This window comes from Phyllostomus hastatus, unplaced genomic scaffold, assembly GCF_019186645.2.
Source record: "Phyllostomus hastatus isolate PE091 unplaced genomic scaffold, TTU_PhHast_1.1 phas_scaffold_1066, whole genome shotgun sequence".
Taxonomy (NCBI): Eukaryota; Metazoa; Chordata; class Mammalia; order Chiroptera; family Phyllostomidae; genus Phyllostomus; species Phyllostomus hastatus.
Window position 1 is genome coordinate 28,757,982 of NW_025334004.1, and position 22,204 is coordinate 28,780,185.

General features: G+C 47.5%; 1 protein-coding gene across 5 annotated transcripts in view; it reads right to left on the reverse strand.

Annotated features, from left to right (window-relative positions):
- ATE1 (arginyltransferase 1) overlaps positions 1 to 22,204 on the reverse strand; it is a 108,277-nt gene that overhangs the window by 9,591 nt on the left and 76,482 nt on the right. For all 5 annotated transcript variants that reach the window (XM_045854110.1, XM_045854106.1, XM_045854107.1 and 2 more), the window contains one exon: positions 21,358 to 21,478. In XM_045854110.1, coding sequence (XP_045710066.1) covers positions 21,358 to 21,478 — 121 coding nt within the window. The remainder of the gene's footprint in view (positions 1 to 21,357; positions 21,479 to 22,204) is intronic.

Sequence of the window (22,204 nt, forward strand, 5' to 3'; positions counted from 1 at the left end):
AGTGAGATGAATTGACAACATGTGTCTCCCCAGATGCCTCCTCAGAAACGCAGTGTTGGCAAGAATGCCCTAGGAGGGTACCTCTGTATTTGATTCATAACCTGAATCAAATGATAGAGAAACGTTTATTTGGAAAGATACGCGCAACTCCTAGGCTCACTGCAGCATTACTCCCAGTGGCCAGGGTGGAAATAACCCGAGTGTCCTTCCACGGGGGACAGGATGACGACGACGTGGCATACACACACACACGACCCAACACCACCCCTCAGCCGGACGAGAAGATGGGACGCTGCCACTTACAACGCAGACGGAAGCTGAGAACATCACGCTAAGTGAAATAAGTCAGACGGAAAAAGCTAAGAACCGCATGGTCTCCCTCACACGGGGGACATAAAACTGGAGCTCACAGACACAGTCAACAGCGTGGAGGTTACCAGAGGGCAGGGCCGGAGGGAAGAGCAAAGGGGTCAAATGCATGGCGACGGAGGAAGGTTTAACTTCGGGTGGTGGGCACGCAATGCAGCGCAGACGTCACAGACCACAGAAATGCGTTCTTGAAACCTATGTAATCTCATGACCCAATGCTGCCCCAATAAATTTAATTAATTAACTAATGTTTAAAAGTTCTAGGATTCTAAACAAATTATAGGGAACATTTCATGAAATGAGGACACACTCTACAAGGTAACTGGACTGTGCTCTTTAAAATGTGACGGTCATGACACTAAGAGAAAGACAATTACAGGCCAATGTCCCTGATGAACACAGACGCCAAAACCCTCAACAGAATACCAGCAAACCGAACACAGCAATGCATCGAAAAGATCACGCACCATGATCCAGTGGGATTTATTCCAAGGGCACAAGGTTGGTGTAATATCCGCAAATCAATAAACATGACACACCACATAAACAAAACGAAGGGTAAAAACCACAGGATCGTATCAATTGATGCAGAAAAGGCACTTGATAAAGTACAGCACCCATTTACGATAAAAACTCTCAGCAAAGTGGGAACAGAGGGAACCTACCTCAGCATAATAGAGGTCATGTGTGACAATCCCACTGCCAGCATCATACCCGATGGGTGAAAACTACAACCGTTTCTTTAAGATCGGGAACAAGACAGGGATGTCTCCTTTCACCACTTTTATTCAACATGGCCCTGGAAGTCCTTGCCACAGCAATCAGACAAGAAGAAGGAATAAAAGGCATCTGATTGGAAAGGAAGACGTAAAACTGCCGTTATTTGCAGATGACATGATATTTTTTTTGATGGAACCCTAAGACACTGAAGGAAGAAATTGAAAAAGACACAAATAAGTGGAAGCATATACTGTGTCCATGAATAGGAAAAATTAACAGCATTAAGATGTCCATACTACCCAAGGCAATCTATAGATTCAACACAATTCCTATCAAGATACTGTAACAGGGTGCAGCCAAGAGGGGAGCCCCAAACAGGGATTTGTAACAGGGTCCAGAAGAGCTTGGAAATAATCGGCTCCACACCACAAGCCACACCTGCCCAGAATGCGGGCAGCTGTGGCCAATTGTGAGAGGAGGCGGAAATGGGGCTGCAGAGGAAGACTGGTGCTGGGATTTAAACGGAGGCACAGCAGCGATTGGGCATCTCTCTTTTTGGGACCACGCGTCAGTTTAGGACCATGTGGCTTTGGCGTCTTGGCTGGGACCATGAGGCTTGGGTGAGAGTCAGGACCACAAGGCTTTGGAGGTGCTCCCTTTTGGTACGTGGAGGGTGCTAGGAGGACTGTGTGCCATGTGAGGAACTTTAGTTTGTGTTATTTCAAATGAATAATCAATTCCTTTCCTTTTCATGAATCTCGGGCATTGAGAGATGTCTTTCCTTTGGCCGCGGACATAACGAACCTGGGGGGTTCCTTTCGGCTAACAGTATATTGCCTCGGCTGCCCTTGCCCCCCCCTTTTGTAATGTAACAATACCAATGGTATATTTCACAGAACTCAAAAAATATTCCAACAATTTATATGGAATAACAGATTCTGAATACCAACAGCAATCTTGAAAAAAAAGAACAAAGTTGGAGAAATCATGCTACCTGGTATCAAATTATACTACAAAGCCATAGTAATCAAAATTAGCATGGTAGTGGCATAAAAAGACATTTAGGTCAGTGGAACAGAATAGAGAAGCCAGAAATAAGTGCACACCTTTATAGTCAATTAGTATTTGATAAAGGGGGCAGAAACACACAATGAAGTAAAGACAGTCTATTCAATAAATGGTGTTGGGAATGTTGAACAGACATGTGCAAAAAAAATGAACCCAGGCCACCTTCTTACACCACACACAAGAATAAACTCAAAAGAGATTAAACTCTTAGATGTTAGATTCGTAACTATAAAAATCCTAAAGGAAAATATAAACAGTAAAATCTAGTACGTTTCTCATAGCAATATTTTTTCTGATATGTCTCCTTGGGCAAGGCAAACAAAAAAATAAACAAGTGAGACTGCATCAAACTAAAAAGTTTTTGTACAGGAAAGGAAACCATCAACAAAATGCAAAGACAACCCACTGAATTGGAGAAGATATTCACAGATACATCTGATAAGGGGTTAATATCCCAAATTTACAAAGAACTTATAAAACTCAACACCAAAAAAACAAACAATTCAATTTAAAAAAAATGAGCAAAGGACCAGAATAGACACTTCTCCAAAGAGGACACACAGATGGTCAATAGACATATGAAAAAATGCCTGACATCACTAAACATCAGAGAGATGCAAATTAAAGCCACAATGAGATATCATCTCACACCTGTCAGAATGATTGTCATCAATAAATAAATAAATAATAAGTGTTGGTGAGGATGCGGAAAAAAGAGGACCCTGGTGAACTGTAGGGAATGCAGATCGGCGCAGCCATTGTGGAGAGCAGTATGAAGTTACTTCCTTTTTTTGATTATTTTTGTCCACTTAATTATGTATTTTTTTTAATTTTATTTTTTTATTGTTGTTCAAGTACAGTTGTTTCCATTTTCTCCCCCATTACTCCGAGTAAGAGGGAGAAAATAGTAAAGCAAAGGCGGTTAACACGTTATCACATGGGTAAAGGGTATGGAGTGGGCCTTTGTATTATTCTTACAATTTTTCTGTAAACTTGAAACTACTTCAAAATAAAAAATTAACAAATGAGAAAACTATATTCTTCAGACTCCCATTGTATTCCCTCACGTTTGTGTGTGGTTTTGTAGTCCAAGCATTACTCACACTCTAGACTTGGTTACATTTTGTTCTGACAGACTTCCCACCACTCCAGCCTGCTGAGGCATTCTCACCGTTTTGTTTCTTCTGCTATGTTAGAGCCCTTACCAGCTTCACAGCCTGCAGAAATTTAGTGATCAAAATAACAACGGGCCTAGGAAAAAGTAATACTATATTTAATGTAACTTAATACGTGGGTAGTCGATGGTTGTATTTAGGATCAAACGCACCAAATCAGTCCATCGTAGTACCTATGGTGCCAGCTGGCTCCACAAATTAGGGTCTTTGAATCAGTAGCCTTAGATCTCCGCATGTGTGACTGCTCAGAAAACCCAGTAACACGTGGGAACAGGTGATCTCATCGGGAACCTCCCTGGAAATCACACTCCCGACAAAAGCTGGGCACAATACTACTTTCCAAAGAGTGAATTCGGCATTGGGATGACTGATTCCTTACAAGGGAATCAGACTAGAGAAACCTCCAAGTACCTTTAAGCAGTAGAACCTCTGGGCATTCCCTGGGGTATAAAATGAAATGAGAAACCACGGTATTCACCGCAGGGGCAAACACAAACGGACTTTTCTTTGCCGGGGGTCTCTCTTAGTCCAGAAGTCTGTTCTCCCCCCCATTCTCGGTCTCACGGCAATTTGCACACAGTCTCTGCAGGTGACAGTTGTCTCCTGTGCCCGGTTTCTCCCTCGCATGGTCCCTGTGCGCCAACTTCACGAAAGTCTACTGAGACGGCCGTCTGGCCCAACCACACACCACTCCCTGTAACCTCCCCCTTACCCTCCATTACCGCCTGCTGCACTTCCTCCCCTTGAAAGAGTGTTTACTTAGTGGCCTTTACTGGCCATTCCCTCGCCTCCCACTCACTCCAGAACTGACCGCAATGTGTGTCTCGGCTCCGTCACCTTCCCTGTACCCACCAAGGTCGAGGGGCCTCCTCCGTTAACACAGTGACACGTTTCATCACCCTGAGCAGAGTGTAAACCCGCAGGGCCACTCCCTCCTCCCTGAAGTCCACTCCGCCGTGGCCTTTCCTGACCACTCGCCCTGGTCACTCTCTCTCTGCCTGGGCCGTTCTTTCCGTGGCCGGTCAACGGTGGAGCCCCACCGCGTCCTCTTCCAGGTCGTCCTCTCCTCTCGCTCTGTACTTTCTCCTGAGGAAATTTCACCCATGTCTGTGGATTTGTATCTTTTAGTTTCACAGGTTTTCTTTACTTATCTTAGAAGGGAAGAAAGGGAGAAAGAAGAGGGAGAGAAACATCTATCTGCAAGAGAGACACAGACTGGCTGCCTCTTGCACTCCCCAACTGGGGCCCTGGGCCGCAACCCAGGCACATGTCCTGACTGGGAATTGAACCAGTGACCTCTTGGTTCACAGGCCAGCACTCAATCCACTGAGACACACCAGCCAGGGCCATGTCTCTGGGTTTTTAAAGTCGGACCTACAGATTACAGTCTTTAAGTCTGATCTACAAATCCCCAGGTCCAGCCTAAATCTTTCTGCTGAGCCTAGGGAGACTTGGTAATACTGTGTGCAGCTGAGGGTAGTACGCTAGGGCTAATTCACCTTTTCTCAGAGTAATCTCACTTTTAGGAATATGTCCTATGGAGACTGCATGCATGCAAAAGGATGTGGTATATTTAAAAGTACGTTGTAGTATTATTTGTAATAACAAAAATAAAACTTCAATGTCCATCAGTGGGGGCAGTTATTACCAATAATACATACTGCAGAATGCAACCATTAAAACAGAACAGGTACACACAAACTCAGCCATATGATTCAGTAACTGTGCTTCTTCATATTTACCCTAAGAAGCTGAAAACTTATATCTACACAAAAACCTGCAAACAAACATTTATAGCCGCTTTATTTTGTAACTGTCAAAATACGGAAGCACCCAAGATGTCCTTCAATAGGTGAATGAATAAACAAACTGTGGTACACCCAGACAACGAACTATTATTCCGTGATGCAAAGAAATGAATTACCAAGCTGACACGCAGGAACCTTAAATGCACATTACCAAGTGAGAGAAGCCAGTCTGAAAAGGCTACATACTCCATGATTCCAACTACTCATGCGTAAGTACGTTTTGGTCAACAAAAATGCACATGTATGTCGTTGGTCCCCTAAAATTATACTGGAACTGAAAAAGTCCTGCCGCCCAGCGACCCTGCAGCCACCCCAGTGTCGCAGCACCACACACCCCTCACGTGTTCGTGGCGATGCCAGCGCCACCAAACCTGCTGTGCCGCCGGCCGTACAGAGTAGAGCACATGTCATTAGGGACAATGTGTACCTGATCACAATAATCAACGACTGTTACTGGTTCATGTATTTACTATACTACACTTCTGGTCGTTATTCTCGAGTGCGCCCTGCCCACTTACAAAGGAGGCGGGCTGCAGAACAGTCCGCCGGGTTACGCTGGCAGCAGCCTCCCGTGTCTCGTGTTCACTGCACCTGCTGACTGCGCCATGCTACCGTGTGCTTGATTTGAGCTCGTGTCGTGTGCACAGGAACACGCAGTCCAGGCGTGCGGCCCAGCACGGCGAGGCGGACCACGCAGTCCAGGCGTGCGGCGGGCCGACCCGTCGTGGTCTGTGTAAGGGCGCGCTGTGATGTTCGCGCACGACCACATCGCCCCAGGACACGCTTCTCTGAGTGTGTTCCCTCGTTAAGTGGCACATGACCACATACAACATTCTGAAAGATGCAACACTGGAGGCGGTGAAAAGGTCAGTGGTCGCCAGGAAATTGGAAAGAAAGGTAGGGATAAATAGGTGGACCACAGGGAATTCTTAGGGCAATACAATGACTCTGTGTGGTATTACAGTGACAGATACCTGTCACTATAGGCTTGTCAAAACCCACGGAATGTACACATAAAGAGTGGATCTTAATGTAGACTCCTGACTTCAGTCCATAATAATATATCAATATTGACTTATTAATTGAGCAAATGTATCTCACTAATGCAAGACGTCAGTCCCAGGGAAAACGGGGGCGGGGGGCATGTGAGAACGCTCCGTCCGTGCCACTCGGCCCCTCTGGAGACCTGCCACTGGGACAAACAGTCTGTTAGTAAGAAAAAGAATGAGAAGTATAAACCCTCGGGGCAGAAACTGGGTGTGGGGTATATTCATTCAAATGCTCTACGTTATCTCTGCAATCTTTCTGTAAATCTTCAACTATTCTAAAATAGTTTATTTTTTTTAAAGAATGAGGAAGTTTGTTACGCAATGATAAAGATTTTCAAGATATCCTAATTTTAATGTAAACAAGCCACAGAATGTTTATTTAGAATTTTATTTATATGTAAAATTGTTTAAATATGTGATATAATTAAAAATTGCATGTTATCAAGTTAAATCGTAAGAAACTAAAACACACACGACACGCACAGAAAGGACCCGACAGCCTTCCTCAGCGCACGCCCCCCCAGAGCCAGGGCTGTGAACGCGCTCGAGGGCGCTGGGACGTGCGAGCGATTTTCACCTTCCACGTCAGTTTTAGCAGCAGGCACACAATCCATCATGTCTCTAGCAGAAAAGTTCTTACACAGGAAGAAGCCGTCTGGGGAGTTACCGGGCAGTGAACAAGCATGGCGTGCCCAAGGGGCCCTGTAACGAGCAGCTGCATCAACGCCGATCGCAGCCCAGGCAGTGCTGCTGTCTCAGCGCAGTGAAGAGCTGCCCCTCCGGCCGTGGCCCCAACCCCACGGGAAGACAGTGCTGGAGCTCCTGCTGCCTTCACCGGTGGCCGCGGTGGGCCGGCGCTGGGCGGAGCAAACGGGGCAGCCCCTGTCAGGGCCCTGCCCCTGCGGTGTCCTGGGCTCATCCCCTGCTTGGGGAGAGAGAGGAGGGAGCTGCTGGGCCTGATCACCACGCCGAGCCCCCCAGGGGGTGCTGGTGGCCGGCCGGGGCCTGCGTCTGCCTCTGGGGATGAAGTCACCTCCGCAGGCCTGTCTGAGCACCGGCACCACGGGCCTGGAGGCAGCTGCAGAGAGCTGTGCCGGGTCCTCAGAGAGGACGGTACTGAACACCTGACCAGGCCTGCGGCCGGGTTCCAGCGCCATGGGTCTCGACCTGGGGCGCACTAGAATCGCGTGGGAAGCTGTAAGAAATTCCGGTGCGCAGGCTGCACGGTGGGGCCATCCGTCTCTGGGAGGGGGGCCCACAGACGATGATGTAGAAATGGACACCCCTCATCACGCAGACAGACAGGCACACGAGACCTTAAAAAAATGCCAGCACACGAATGTAAGGGGGCGTTGACAATTTCTTGCCATTCTGGCTATAAAACAGTGCTTCAGGGCTGAGAATTACGAAAACCCACAGCAACACACACGAAGATGTAGCACAAAAACTCCCGCGTTGCCACGCACACACACGGCTCCTTTCACTTCGGCTCCCACTGGAGCTTCACGGCAGACGGCGGCACTCGGCAGCGCCCTCACCACGGAGCAGGTGAGAGCGCGCGAGACGGCCTCGTCTTACATCTCAGCACAGCCATCTGCACCAACGTGTACAGATGTTCTCAGTGCAATCATCTGTTCCCCATCACTGCTTCTACTGTGGAACTCAGCAGACTCCCATCTCACGTGACTTGTAATTCGATAAAGTGAATCTGTGGAGAATACACAACCTGGTATATTAACCATAGATGACAGAGAAAAAGAAATGGGAGCGAGAGATTGATGGTCCCTTAAAAATCAATTTAAGAACATCAAACCCTCAGGAGGAAGGGACTGTCAGAGTGGTATTATCTGTTACAACTGTGCTCTGTTACTGTCACAGCTTTACCCCTCGAAAACCTGGCTTTCTTTTCTGGAGTTTTAAACCGCAAACTGGTTGCTGGGATCTCTCTGAAACAGTGCAGATTAGTAAGTAACATCAGAGTGACACGAAAAAGCCTTTCATAAAACCTGAATTAGATTCTATCACACTGGATTTTGACCAGGCAGTAAACTAACTTCAGAGTTTCTCAATTACCCATTTACTATAGATTAACCCCCTATGACATCTATAATTCCTTCACAATATAGTCAGAAATGCACAGCGAAACGAGTGCTAGTTTACATGCTCCCCACTAGTAAACAACAGTTCTTTGAGGTTTTTGTTGTTGTTTTTTAATGAAAGACAGGACAGGAGGGCTTCCGGGAAGAGGAGAAAGGCCTACTTTTCCCTACCGTCCCACCGCCCACACCAGCGTGTGTCCCCGACACTGCGTGTCGCGACCTGAGACGCTGAAAGGGGGCCGAGAGGGCAGCCCCGGGCGCTCTGAGCCTGGAGGGAGCACATGGCGGGACGTTTTCTGGCTCCTCCTTCCGGCCACCCTGCGGAGCCAACACACACACACCGAAAAAGAGAGCCACGAAAGGCCTTTCCCTTCTAATCAAAGCATCAGGAAAGGACAAGCCTCTCAAGAAAGAAAATGCTGTGGCAATAACCTTGAATGATACAAACTGCCACAACTCACCCAATATGAAATAGATAATGTAAACAGCCCTACAACTAGTGAAGACATTAAACTCGCAGTTAATCTCCAGACAAGAAATCTCCAGGTTCCAACGGTTTCACTGGAGATTTCTATGGAACATTTAAAGAAGACTGAGCCCCAATTCCACACAATCTCTTTCGGAAAATGAAGGAGGGAACGCACACCAGACAAAGAGAGTACTGAAAAGGAAAACCACAAACCAGTCTCCCTTATAAACGGGAATGCAAACACCCTTTACAAATTATTAGCGGAGTTCAGCAGCTGCATTTATTCCAGGATACAAGAGTGATTCAGTATTTGAAAACAAATCAATGCAGTCCACATATTAACAGTATTTATTTATTTGAGAGAGAGAGATGTAAGAAACATTGACTGGTTGCCTCCTGTACCTGCCTGACCAGGGCTCAAACCCACAACCTACGCATGTGCCCTGACCAGGAATCGAGCCTGCAACCTGCTGGCTGGTGCACAGGACGATACTCCAACCCACTGAGCCACACCGGCCAGGGCTCAGGAGTTAACAGTTTAGGGAAGAAAACTCACATGATCACGTCAACTGATGCACAAAGTACAAGTGACAAATTCAAAAACCATGTACGATGAAAACTCTCAGAAAACTAGGAATGGAGGAAATCTATCCGAAACTGGATAAAAAATAAATGCTCCCCTCCCTCTAATACCAGAAGCAGGCAAAGATGTCGGCTCCCACCATTTTTACTCAAACGCTGGAAGTGGTCAGTGCCATGTGGCAAGGAAAGAAGCGAAAAGAAAAGGTACACATACTGGAAAACAATGAAACTGCTCCTGTCACCAGGCAACACGACAGTCTCTGCAGAGAAGCTCAAGGACTCCACAAAACGAATCCTCCCGAGTAACACGCGAGTTCAGCAGAATCCCAGGATTCGAGGTCAACATACAAAATCGACCATGCTGCAAATCACGTATCTCATAGGGATTAATGTCCAGAATATAGGAGGAACTCCTAAAACCCAACCACAAAAACACCAAACAAGTTGACTAAAAAACAGGCAAAAGACCTGAAGAAACTGTATTCTCCAAAGATATACAAACGGCCAATAAGCACCCGAAAGGATGCTTAACGTCACCGACCACCAGGGAATTGAGAACTAAAACCACGATGAGATACCACCGCACACCCACTAAAACGGCTACTTTCAGAAAAAAATAAGTGTTGGCAAGGCTGTGGGGAAACGGGAATCCCTGCCAACACTGGCCACTTCTTGGCGTTTCGATGTCGGCCGTCCTGAGTGGGGTGACGTTCACAGCTCCCGGTGGCCTGGACACGCACCCTGATGCCGGTCAGTGATGCCGGCATCTCTCGGGTACCCGTTAGCCTGCTACACGTTTTCTTCGGAAAACACCCGTTCACATCTTCTACTCTGTTCAAATTGGATTGTTTGATTTTTGCTGTCGGGTTGTACAAGTTCTTTATATGCTCTGGGAATTCGCCCCGTATCGGATGTATGACTGACTGGCAAGTGTCTTCTCCCATCCAGCAGGCTGGACACCCCGCGCTTCAGTAAGGTATAGTTGACAAATAAAAATTCAAAATGTATACACTCCAGGTGTACAATGTGATTATTTTGATACACGTACACATTGTGGAATGATTACCACAATCGAGCTAATTAACGCCTCAATCAAAATGGTGCTTTTTAATGAAAAAAAAAAAACAAAAAACAAAAAACATTCTTACGGACAAAATTCTGGCTGCTCTTTACCATCTCGCGTGTGGAAGGAAGCCTTCCCAACCGACAGCAAACCACGTGAGGAGGCCGATCTTCCGCTGCTTTTACTTGCAGGGGCCAGGCCCCGCCTCCTCGGACAAGACGGGACAAGACGGACAGCGCAGCGCTGGGCAGGCGTCCAGTGAGGGGCGGTGGTTCTCGGTGCCGACCTCACTCGCAGACTCTTTGGAGACGGGCATTAGAAGGCGTATCTTCAGAGCTTTCATCGGCTGGCTTGTTAATTAGTCCCAAACGTTTATCACTCAGTGTCTGAATTCTCAATTCACATCATTCTTGGACTATTTTCCTTCGTTTCTGAATGTGATACAAATGTTGGAATTAATCAGGTCATAAATAGCTTTAAGTTGTGCCGTGCTGATCCATCTTTAGGACAGGGATGGGACCTAAAATCTTCACAAACTCCGGTTAACTAACCACAGTGAGACGTAAGGGAATGATACCAATGCAAACAACCCACCGCACCACCCTGGGCTCATCTAGGGTGGACGGCTCTGCCTCAGGCCTCACACCCCAGACCAGTCTATGTCTGCTTCTCCAGAAAGGTCAAGGACTCCAAAGTCAAAGACATGGCGCGGAGAACACCCACGCTCCGGGTCTTCCAGTAACTGGCAAAGCTCAACCACCGGTTTGTCTGAAGAATCCGGGCCCAAACCCCACAGCGACCACAGCCAGTGTCACCTGCGTGAGCTGAATTCACAGACGGCTTTTGGAGAGCCGCGAGCCACAATCCACTCTGCAGCTGCTCCGAAGCCTGGTGGTCACCGGTCCCCACCTCCACGCACACAATCGCCTGAGTGCTGTGATTCTGTCATCTTCGGAGTGTTTACTCCTTCCACAGAGCAAACTCCCCTTCCGAGATGATGCACAGACGTGCTGAGTAAGCCCTGCCATGCTCCTCCTGCTGCATCCTTCTCCTGCTTAGAGGGAAAAATGCTTTCTTTTAGCCCCTTATAGCCACAAGAGGATTTTACATTTCTGCCTTAATCTTTATTAGATGCTCCCATCCCTTTCTTGTACCCCAGTCCAGTGGAATGTTCCATGTGGTTCCAGAGCTGCTGCTGTGCTTTCCTTAGCTCACACTGGCTCATGATGGAATCCACTTGTGACCTGCTGACTCAGATCTCCCCAGATGACATCATGCTTTTGGTTTTTGTTTCCGTTTCATTACACGGCACTGAAAATGTCTCCTCGGAAGCACCATGTTTCGGCAACGAGGAGGTGCAGGGGACGCTATCATGAGAACGCTGGAACCCCTTCTCATCATTAAACACGCAGGCTCACCCGGAGCCAGGCCAGCTGAGACGGAATTTTACCGCGGACACGCCGACCCTCGACCCTCGGGAGGACAGCAGCAGCCGGAGCAACTGTTGTGCTCCTGGCCGCTCCCGGGACTCTCCGCTGCGTCCCCATCGGCACTGATTCCGGCACGGAAACCAAGTCCTCCTCATGGTGCTCGCCAGTGATTCAGTCACAGGTCCCTCGATGAGACTTTCTAAATTACAGGTCTTTAAAGTTTAAAATACGTCTTGAAGAACTCTTCTTATATCCCGAGTATTTCTTCATCATCGTGTTAACACGGTAGGTCTGGCTAAATTGCTGGGGAGCAGGGAAGACCCCAGTGCGAGGGACCCCAATCCTGCCAGAGAGGCCCCTCCCACCCCCAGGGGGAAGAGACGGGGAGGAGGGAAGCCCCAAGGTGGCAGGTTGTAACAGCAGCCCGTGAAAGGCCTGTTTCCCCCGGAGGAAACGGAAGGGTCGCAGAGGAGGCTGCTGCCGCCTCGGCCAACTGCGAACAGCGCAGCACCTCTCAGGAGGACAACCGAAGGTCATGGGACCGCAGCTCCAGTTTTATCTGTGCACACAGACGCCTGTCCGCGGAAGCGCTCCCTGTCCTCTCACACCCCGGTCCCGTCTGGTGTAGGACCCCTCCTCCAGGGGGGCTCAAGTGCACCTTCTGTTCCCCCGCCCCCTCCCCGCGACGCCACTTGCCCCGCCCGACTGAAACGCCTCGGTAACGTCCGCGTCCTCCGCTAAGTTCCCCGAGGGCTGCGGTGAGTACTCTGCCACCCCATCTTACGGCGTAATACCTGGCTTTATAAATACTTGCTGGGCGAGTGATTTTACGAATTCTTCAAATTTATGCTTCCCATTCTGGGTTGCTCCTCGGACTGTATCAAATGAGCCAGCGGGGTCCACTGCGTTTCCGTGTCCGGAGCCCTTCCTCTCTCTGCCCCAGTGCAAGGGACGTGGTCAGCTGACACCAGGGACGTGCTACCTCATTCCACTCCTTTCCTACATTAGACGCCTCATCCCCTTGGCCCCGCTGCCGACGCACGACACGGCCGTGGTGCGGGGTCCCGCGAAGGCCAGACGGACGAGGTGCGGCAGCTGCTGTGCCCGGAGGGGCCTGCTCCGCGTCTGCACGCGCACGAGTCCCAAGGGCAGAGGCCCGAACACCCCACCCGAGGAGACACCCGTCAGCTAGGGGAACATGGAAGCCGGTGGACACGTGCTTCTTCCTTTGTCCCCAAGGCAGCCGTTTCTGAGTCCCACGTTCCTAAGTTTCTAAACGGGCCTGAAGTCCAGCCCGCAAAGTGGTGGGACGCCACAACAACACATCTGTCTTATACTGTCTCCTCCTCCCCCCTCCCTCTCCCCAGCCCCCCGCCCCCCACTCCTGTTCCCCGGGACCCTCTCCCAAGCAAACTGCCTGAATGAACGCAAACCCGTATGTTGGGATCCGCTTCTGGGAAGAAATCAGGCTAAGACAGTCTCTGACATGACGATCGCTCAGATTCTCACTCTTGTTTTCTTACTTTGACAGGGGTCAGTAAAGAAGGTAACTTTAATTCTTTCCCATTGTCAGCATGTCCTTCCTATTTTTAGCCAAATTCCATGTTCTTATCAGGGAAGATGCCACAGGAGCACGGACAAGTCAGTCTCCCCTAAACCATGTCCACTTCAAATGAACGGCAGCTAGGAAAATATGTTTCTTACCAGAACAGGAATTCTACCCCCGTTTCCATGTTGATATTAAAAACATTTTGCTAATATCATATAAAAGAACACTGACAACATAAACCGACCTTCTCATACCTTCGTATTCTATCACATGCTTGTTTTTCTGCAGAGAGAATGAATATTAACATCCATGAAAGAAACCCTAAACAGTTCAGTAATACCTTGCAGAGAAATGCAGAGACTCCGTTCTTGTACTGAAGTTGGGTGTGACTGGCCTAAGAGACCGTAAGATCGGTGAGTCTGTCTCTGGTTGGTTGCTCAGTGGTTGGTAGACACTGTATTGAATATCAGACGCCATGAGTTCCAAAATATATGAGTAAGTCCGGGGATTACTCCATTTTTGAGTCCGAGCTTCCTGTGCGGTAAAATGGGCGCAACACTCTCTCTCTCTCCAGTAATCACCAAAGTGAAATAACACAGTAGCTGGTACAGAACCACCCTGAATGAACGTTCTCGTCACGACCAGTAGCTGTTACCGGTCTGAGATTCTAAGGCAAGCAGCCTCAGCCCTGAGGCTGGGTGAGGTCTTCCTGAAGTTCCCAAGACAGTAGTCCATGCAGGGCTCCAGGGTGACCGGAAAATAAATAAATAAGACCAACAAGATGTCCCAGTGCCACAAGCCCGGCAGGGACAGCAGCCAGAGCGAAGAACCTGCGTCCGTCACTGGAGCCCTGGCTGGGCCCGCCTGCCACCCTCCCTCCCGCCCAGCGAGCCGCCAGAAGCGTGGACGGCCCACGTAAAGCACGGCGTTGGCGGTCTGGCTGGAGTCACGGTCAAGGTCACACCTGTGCTGAGCGCCGTCTCAGGAGGCAAGGCCTCCTTCTGCAGCCACGGTCTTCCCCTCTGCAGGAGCTGAGGGGGTTCCCAGCAGCCAGGTCTCCAAGAGCAAGCAGACGGTCTCGGCTGCGGGTTCGAACCACAGTGACAAGAGAGATCCCACTCCAGGGCGTCACAGCGCTGAACCTGTCTCACCACAGACATGTCGCATCTTCCCCAGTGAGGAATGGGAAGACTGGGGATGGAAACACACTCCTGTTGTTGCTTTTAAATGAAGGCAACCGAAATCCTGTTTGGCGGGGTCTTGGGGGCATGCTGGTATCAGTTTTTAAATTTTTATTTTCCCTTTTAAGTATATTTCTCAACTAAGCTAATGATTCATGTCCTATTACTACACAGCCATTGTTATTAAAACAACAACGTTTACTGACAATCCGCATGTTCGGTCAATCACAGACCACGTCAGGGCTGACGACAAGCGTGCTGACATCCCGTCCCGGGGCACCGTCTTCGGCCCCTTCTCTGTTTATTTAATCTCTAATCATCCCATCCATTGGCAGAAATCACGAATTTATTGGCCAAAGTTTTTAAATTCTCAACTTTTATTGCTGCCTTCCAACATCAGAGAAAGTTCTCAAATTTGTAAAATTGGTTTAAAACCAGAATGCATAGATATCATCAATGCTTAAAGAACTTTAACGCTTTGGGGGATAGCAACAGATTTTTACTTGCATTACAACAAAATATCCTTGTAAAGTAGTTACGTGTCTCAAAAACTGTTTAAGTACCTAGATCAGAGTACTGAAAGAACTCTCAGTCAAGGCACCATCGCAGGCACCATCAGTCAAGGCCAGCGATCTTATTTTCATATAAGCACCTGCAATCAATGCCTCCCAACTGCTGCATAAGCACAAGCTCCATCTACGGCATGTCTGGTGCCTAGAATTAAGATGCCAACAAGCTCCCTCACGCAAAAACCAGTCTCGTGAGCACTCCCAGCTTTGCCAGACGAGGTGCACAGACTGACCCACGTTTCACCTGTGTTAGGACTCACGTTTCACACACCTTCACGTTTCGGAGGCCCAGATGCATCTTACAGCCGGCACAGGCGCAGTGTAACTGGCGATGTGTTTTTCTTTCTTAGTGGCACATAAAATACAGGACTTAATATTGACAGTGTATCACGTTCAATACACTATTATATTTCAGCCAGCACTTAAACAGCAGGTAGGGGCTTTATTCTGATCCCTTAACTGATAGTTTGGGCAACCCTCTCATTATATTTAAAAACGATCAGTTTTTTGTGAAAATAAAGCAGCACTGTAAGATGCCACACGTGAGAATGAGGCCAGACCGGCATTCACAGACGTGTTCTGGAGCACCATGATACTTCTGAGTCTGCTGGAATGGGTTTTATTATGTATATTACAGGATTAATTAAATTTAAAACTGAGTGACTGCAGAAGGAATTGTTTAAAAATTTTTACCTACTCCATAAAAGAGAGAAAGAGATCAGAGAAATGTCTCTTTAACTGCTAAATAAAAACCCTAAGTCTGCTTTCGAACCCCTTCGGAGGCAGTTTGGTCCGCTCGCCGCCAGGGCTCTGAAGCTTTCGGCCGCTGGCTCACTGCTCACGCCGGCTCACTGGGCAAAGACTGGGCAGCACAACTTTGTGAGACAGCATTTTAAAAATGTCTCTGCGAGACTGGCTTTAAAACATTCTTCAAAAATGAGAATAGTCGTTGATAACTATTAACGTTTGGCTTAATAATTTTTAGTTTCACATTTTTAATAGAAAATGCAAGTTACAAAATGTTATAAGACTTCAGTCTTATACACAAATATTGTAGGAAAGACTGAGCGTCCTCATTAAATACCATGCAAACCAGGGGAATCTAGTTTCTCGTTTTCAAAGCACAAGTCGTATTAGTGCTGCACTAACACCTGAGTAAGAAAACACGTATCTGAAAAGGAGCTAAGTGGGGAAAGACAGTAATAATACTATGAAGTGGTATTTTTTAAGTAGATAGGAAGCCAACTGAACCGAAAGTTACAGGAGACTGTAACTTTCTACATTTTCCGTATCAAAACATTTGTCATATTCGCCGACTACACGAGCCAAATTTCCAACAATTTTCTTGTTCTGATGCCTGCTTCCTCTATGACACGCAGTAGGCTACAAATGGGTCTATCTCCAGCTGGCTACTGGAAGCAAAAATATATGTTTATTAAGTATTCAACGATCAAAATCATTTCTTTTGCAGAATCAAGTGGGTAGGTCAACCTCCAACTAGATTTTACCCAAAAGTTTTACCCAAACCGCAGCGCATTTTCAGGGGCCCCAGGAAGTTCTGGTACATTTCCTTCCCCGTTTCCCAGGGATTGATGTGACGTTTTGGCGGAGGTGCGCCCTTTTTGAGGGAGCGTAAACACGACATACGGGAAGTAATTCCAGGCTCGGAAAAACCAGACGAGCAAACACAGGACGGAGCTCTTACGAACCGAGTTACTCCACACAAGGGTGCGGGCAGAGTGGGACTCGCTGCTCCCATGGCGCACGCGACCGGAACTGCAGGAGGGTGGAAAACATGCCAGGGAGCCATGACAGGAGGGAAAAAGAAAAGAATGGGCTAGAGAGAGGAGGAGAGAGACACACGAAACAAGGCAACACAAATGGAGCCCCAGGAGTTCGTTCACAGGATTGAACTAGGAAAAAGCTGTTCATGTTAGTTTAGATTTTCAGCACCTACTGTGTACCAGAAACTCTCCAACTTGGGCAAATGCACAGAGCACTAGGCCAGAACTAGGTGCTGTTATTTCTGTGATAAATTTAAATTCAATATCCTTACCAACAATTTTCAACTTAGTTACATTAGAGACAAATTAGGAAATTTCTTCAAACATTTCCAAGTATATATAAAAAAGAGTGAAATCTACACTAATCTGTGGTCAAATGTACATACATATTAAAGATTATTCTAATTAGCTCCTTTGTAATAAATACTAACAATAAGTACTATAGAGCAACGAGTTAAAATTATCTTAAATCTCTGATTAAAAACAGATATTGGCTGTCATTGTTGCAATAAATAATAAGGAAGGAAGTGCAGAAGGCCCTGGCCAGGTGGTCCAGTTGGTTGTAGTGTCATCCAGTGCATCAAAAGGTTGCAGCTCGACTCCCAGTCAGGGCACATACTTAGGTTGCAGGTTCAATCCCTCCCTGGTCAGGGCGCCTACGGGATGAAACTGATCGATGCTTCTCTCTCACATCCATGTTTCTCCCTCTCTCTTTACCCCCTCCCTCTCTCTCAAATCAATAAAAATACTAAGTGAGGATTTAAAAAAAATTACAGATATATGTACAAGAAAAAAATATGAGAGCGAGCATAAAAATATTAACAGTGATTAGTTTTACACAAAGAAACTATGGGTCATTTAAATCTTCTCAGTAGTGGTTTTATGCATTTGAACAAATTTTCTCCTAGTGTTCCCAATAAATATTTTTTAAATAATTTTTTTTAAAAAGATGTAACTGTGATGCAGAAATTTTAAAATATACCCATATCCAACCATGAATTTAAAAGCAGTCTAAAAGACTTTTATTAAAAATTACTGAGAAACTTTTGAAATCCGTCCTTTAGAGTAAGCAGAGGTCTTGAATGGAAAAACAAAAGGCCTATTTATGAGTCAAATGATTTCTTTAGACTTTTCCAAGCTACTTCAGTTTGCCAGCTCCTTCCTTGTAGTGCCTTAAAAGCAGTAGCACAATAGGTTTGGGTTGTTACTCAGACTTCCTAGTTCAGAAATAAAAATAACCACAGAATCCGAACCTGCAAAGCATGCATGTGTGGAGGGAAGGGAAGAACAGGATTCCCGGAGGCTCACAGCAACCGGGGGGCAGGGGAGGGACTGCACCTCGTCTTGCAAGCGGCCGCTGGGGCACCTCACAGCTGGACCCGGTGTGGCAGAGACCCACGGCGGTCAGCTGTGCCTTTCGCACAGTAACTCAACTGTGGAGACCTGGTGGAAAAGCACCACGCCGACTGACAACATGGCCCGCAGTGAGCTCCGTGTTTTCTTGGAGTCAGAGTCTGGTCAAGGAAAAGTAAAACCGGCCCCAGAGAAGAGGGCCATCTCTCACTCACTGCCATTTAAATCTCAAATGACCGCGTTTCACAGCATGCCCAGTACACTCCAGCACGGAACTGCATTTTAATTTCCTAAAGCCACAGGATGCAAGTCTGATTTCAAACAGTGTCTGCACTGTGGTATTCGATGCTGATGAAACTGCATGGTGCGCTGCTCTTGGAAGTTCCAAAGATGCAGCACACAGAAACGGATCTTCGTTTTCTTCTGTTAAAAACGAGACCACAGGCCACAAATGGAGTCACATGTGCCAAGCCCTGTGTCAGCAAACGGAGACCGAAGACCTAACTTAATTGGTCTCAGCTTCCCCAGAACAAAATCTTAAACCAGTGAGTCTGGAATGACCTGGTCAGCACTACCGAGGTAAACGGCCCGACGTCCCCTAAGGGCGGTGGCCTTGCCACAAGCTGCCGGTTCCGTGCCGGCGTGCCTCCCTGTCTCGCCCCCCCCCACCTCCGCCTGAGAGAGCCCCCCGCTTCGGAGCAGCACTCGGGGCTCCTCCCCGCCTGCTCGATGGAACGCTGCCTGATTCATTAGCCGCGGAGTCAAGTCAGTAAGAGCTTTAAAATTTACCATGGAATCTGTTTAATACTTTACAGCACTATTTTCAACGAAATTTACTCCTCTGATTTTTGTAAATGAATTCTAAGCAATGAGCAGTAAGAGCTAAAGCTAATGCCATAGAAAGGCAACGCGGCGGGTCACGGGAAAGAGGGAGCTCACTGGGGACGGTATACAGCTGACAAAAACCAGTCAACGTGAAACCTCACTTTCCTTGCCCGGAAGTGCTCATTGGTGCGTACTTTGGAAAATGAATTAAAGACCTGTTGGCATGAATTAATCTCTACTTGAATGTCCATTCAGTGCATGGAAATCACTCAGACACCTTTCCAACTTTATAAACCAGGGAGCCTGGGATTGCTTGAGTCTCCAGGTACGACACTGAGAAGAGAAGCAACTGTTAAAACAGATCAAGGAGGAGAAACAAAATGTGAAATTGTGTCATAAGTTTGGGAGTCAGAATGCAATTTAAGATCCTATTATTTATTTAGTTGGGAAGACAAAGACAATTTTTTATATGTGAATGTGAAATAATACAAAAGATGTTCAACAATTTTCTCCATAAGGGACTGGCTCTGACTTGACCTTGAGAAAAGCCGAAAAAAAATAAATTTCTTTTTGGGAGGAGAGAACAGGTGGGTATATGCTTTCCTTTAAAGCACCTTCGCCTTTGGCTTTGAATCCAAACGTACCCATTTGTTTGATCAGAGCCTAACATTACTTAGAACAAAGGGGTAAGGTTCTAATTAATGATTTAAGGTGCAGGAACTATAAAGCCCTGGTTGTTCTATAAAACCTCAACATCTGGGAAACCTGGGCTAGCTCCCAGGTACCTGGTCTATGAGATGGGTGGGTCCCTATGGCCACCATCCGTCAGATTCTAAGGTATCGTCTTGGGTAAGAAGTGCACACACTTAATTTCATAACAGCTGAAAATAACAAAATGCAATGGTCCATGAACCAATTTTTTATAAGAAAAAAACCCTAATTTGTGGGAAAAAAAATGCACCTCTTAGAAGAGAAGAAATTATTATTTTTTTCGCCCCCTTTGTCTTCCTCTTTGAATTTTCCATTTCTGCCCTCCCCTCTCCTGGCCTTCCCAGCTCTCTCCTTCTCTCCCCCCAAACCTGGGCCGCCGGTGGCTGGCAGAACAAGGTCTGCTCTCCTGACCAGTGTGCATCGGGCACCTGGCGGGTGGGGAGGACTCGAAGGGAAAGGAGGCGCACTGGAACACTTGGGGCGAACATCCCTCTGGGGAGGACACACCAGTCACCGTGAGGGGACCAGCACAGGAGCCCGGAGGGCAGCAGGGCGGGGCCGGGTTAACCAAGCCGAGGTGCCCAGGGGTGGGGGTGGGGGGGGTGACGAGGAGGACTGCTGCACCCCGGGAGAGAAATCAGGCACAGGGAGGGGACCAGACCTGCGCACTTGTTCAGGAAGCAGAGTCGGCACCCACAAAGACAAACGCCAAGGAGAGCCTGTGGCACGCGTGGGAAGCGGCACGCGTGGGAAGCAGCTCCCTAAGGTGCCTAACCACCGCCAACTCAACAATAATGGGGGGCTGTTGTCAGTGTGCTCATCTTAATGTAATCCTTGCTACAGCTCAGTAGGGCAGGTCCTACTATGATCTCACGTTTGAGGGCCGCGAGTCTGAGGTGCGGCCCGCCGTCTGGAGCCAGGATCTGCCTGCAGGGGTCCGACCCCAGGCTGTGCTGGCAGTGTCTGGACACTCCACCAGTGCCGAGCACCCCAAGGCGGGTGAGGAGAGGGGAGGCGGCTGGGACTGTTCTGGGCAGGAGGTGGAAGAAGGGACAGAAAAGGAAAGCACCAGAGATCCGAGAAGAGCCAAAGTATTACCACAAAACCCAAAGCCACCACAGCCTGCTGCCCAGCTCCGCCCCTGCAAAAGCGTTCCACCACTTTATCCAGTCCAGCTGTTCAGTATGTGTATCTTATTGGCTAAATGATCTACGGAATAATTGTTATGCACTGGATAGTTGTACAAGCAGTAGATAACGAAGTCAGCCCTCAAAACATGATGTAAAAACTAATGCGTGAAGCTTGGCATGCTGAGCAGCACAGGCGCGTGGGGTTTCTGCATTTACCTGCACAGCTGTGATGCTGTTTGTGTGCGCCTGGCCCCTCTGTCTTACACACACACACACACACACACACACACACACACACACACACAGAGGTGAGCACAGAAAGCTACCGAGACGCTGTAACAAAGAGCCGCAGCCACAGACAGGGGCACGTGAATTCTGAAAACGAAGTCAGCGACGTCCAGTCGAGCTCTGTTCCGAACGTACCTGCCCTGGGGTCCTGGTTGAAGCGGCAGTACTTGGAGCTCTCAAGTGCGGGCAGGCACTGCTCGATGGGCACCCACACGTATGTCTCAGGACACAGCAGATCAGACGGTCTGTAATGACCCTAAAGAGACGTGGGGAGAACGGGCACAGGCATTACTACCACAGTCACTTCCAGTTACAAGGCTGCAGAGTTCCAGGAAAGGCTGCAATCACAAATCTAAGTCAGTCCACCAGAAGCGGCTTGACTGCAAACACCAAGTGACACGATCAGCAATTGCATTCCTATCTCAAGAATGCACAGTTTATTCAAAGGCTCTTTAAAAGTAACACATGACCATTTGGGAATGCTTGTGAGGATTCGGAAGATCTGAGTTTCTACTATCTTTTGGGAGAACAATAACATATGATTCTTGCTGAGATGATGGCTCAGAATTCCTAGTTTCAAAGTCAAGTTGTTTTTTAAATGCTGGTTAATAACAGCAAAATTTCTTTTCATATATAAGAGCATTATAATTTATACATGAAGTAAACTTACTGTCCTAAATAAAATTTCATTATCCTAAGTCACAAATTGTTGAATTTGTAGACTCAGTTGATAATATTCATTTCATTCCAATATATCAAAAAGTGCTGTCTTATGCCCTGGCTAGGTAGCTCAGCCAGTTATAGCATCATCCCGATATGCCAACATTGTGGGTTCGATCCCTAGTCAGGGCACATACTAGAATCAACCAATGAATGCCCAGATAGGTAGAACAGCAATCAATGTTTCTTTCTCTCCCTCCCTTCCTCTCTCTCTCTAAAATCAATAAACTTTTTTTTTAAAGTACTGTCTTGTCAACTACTT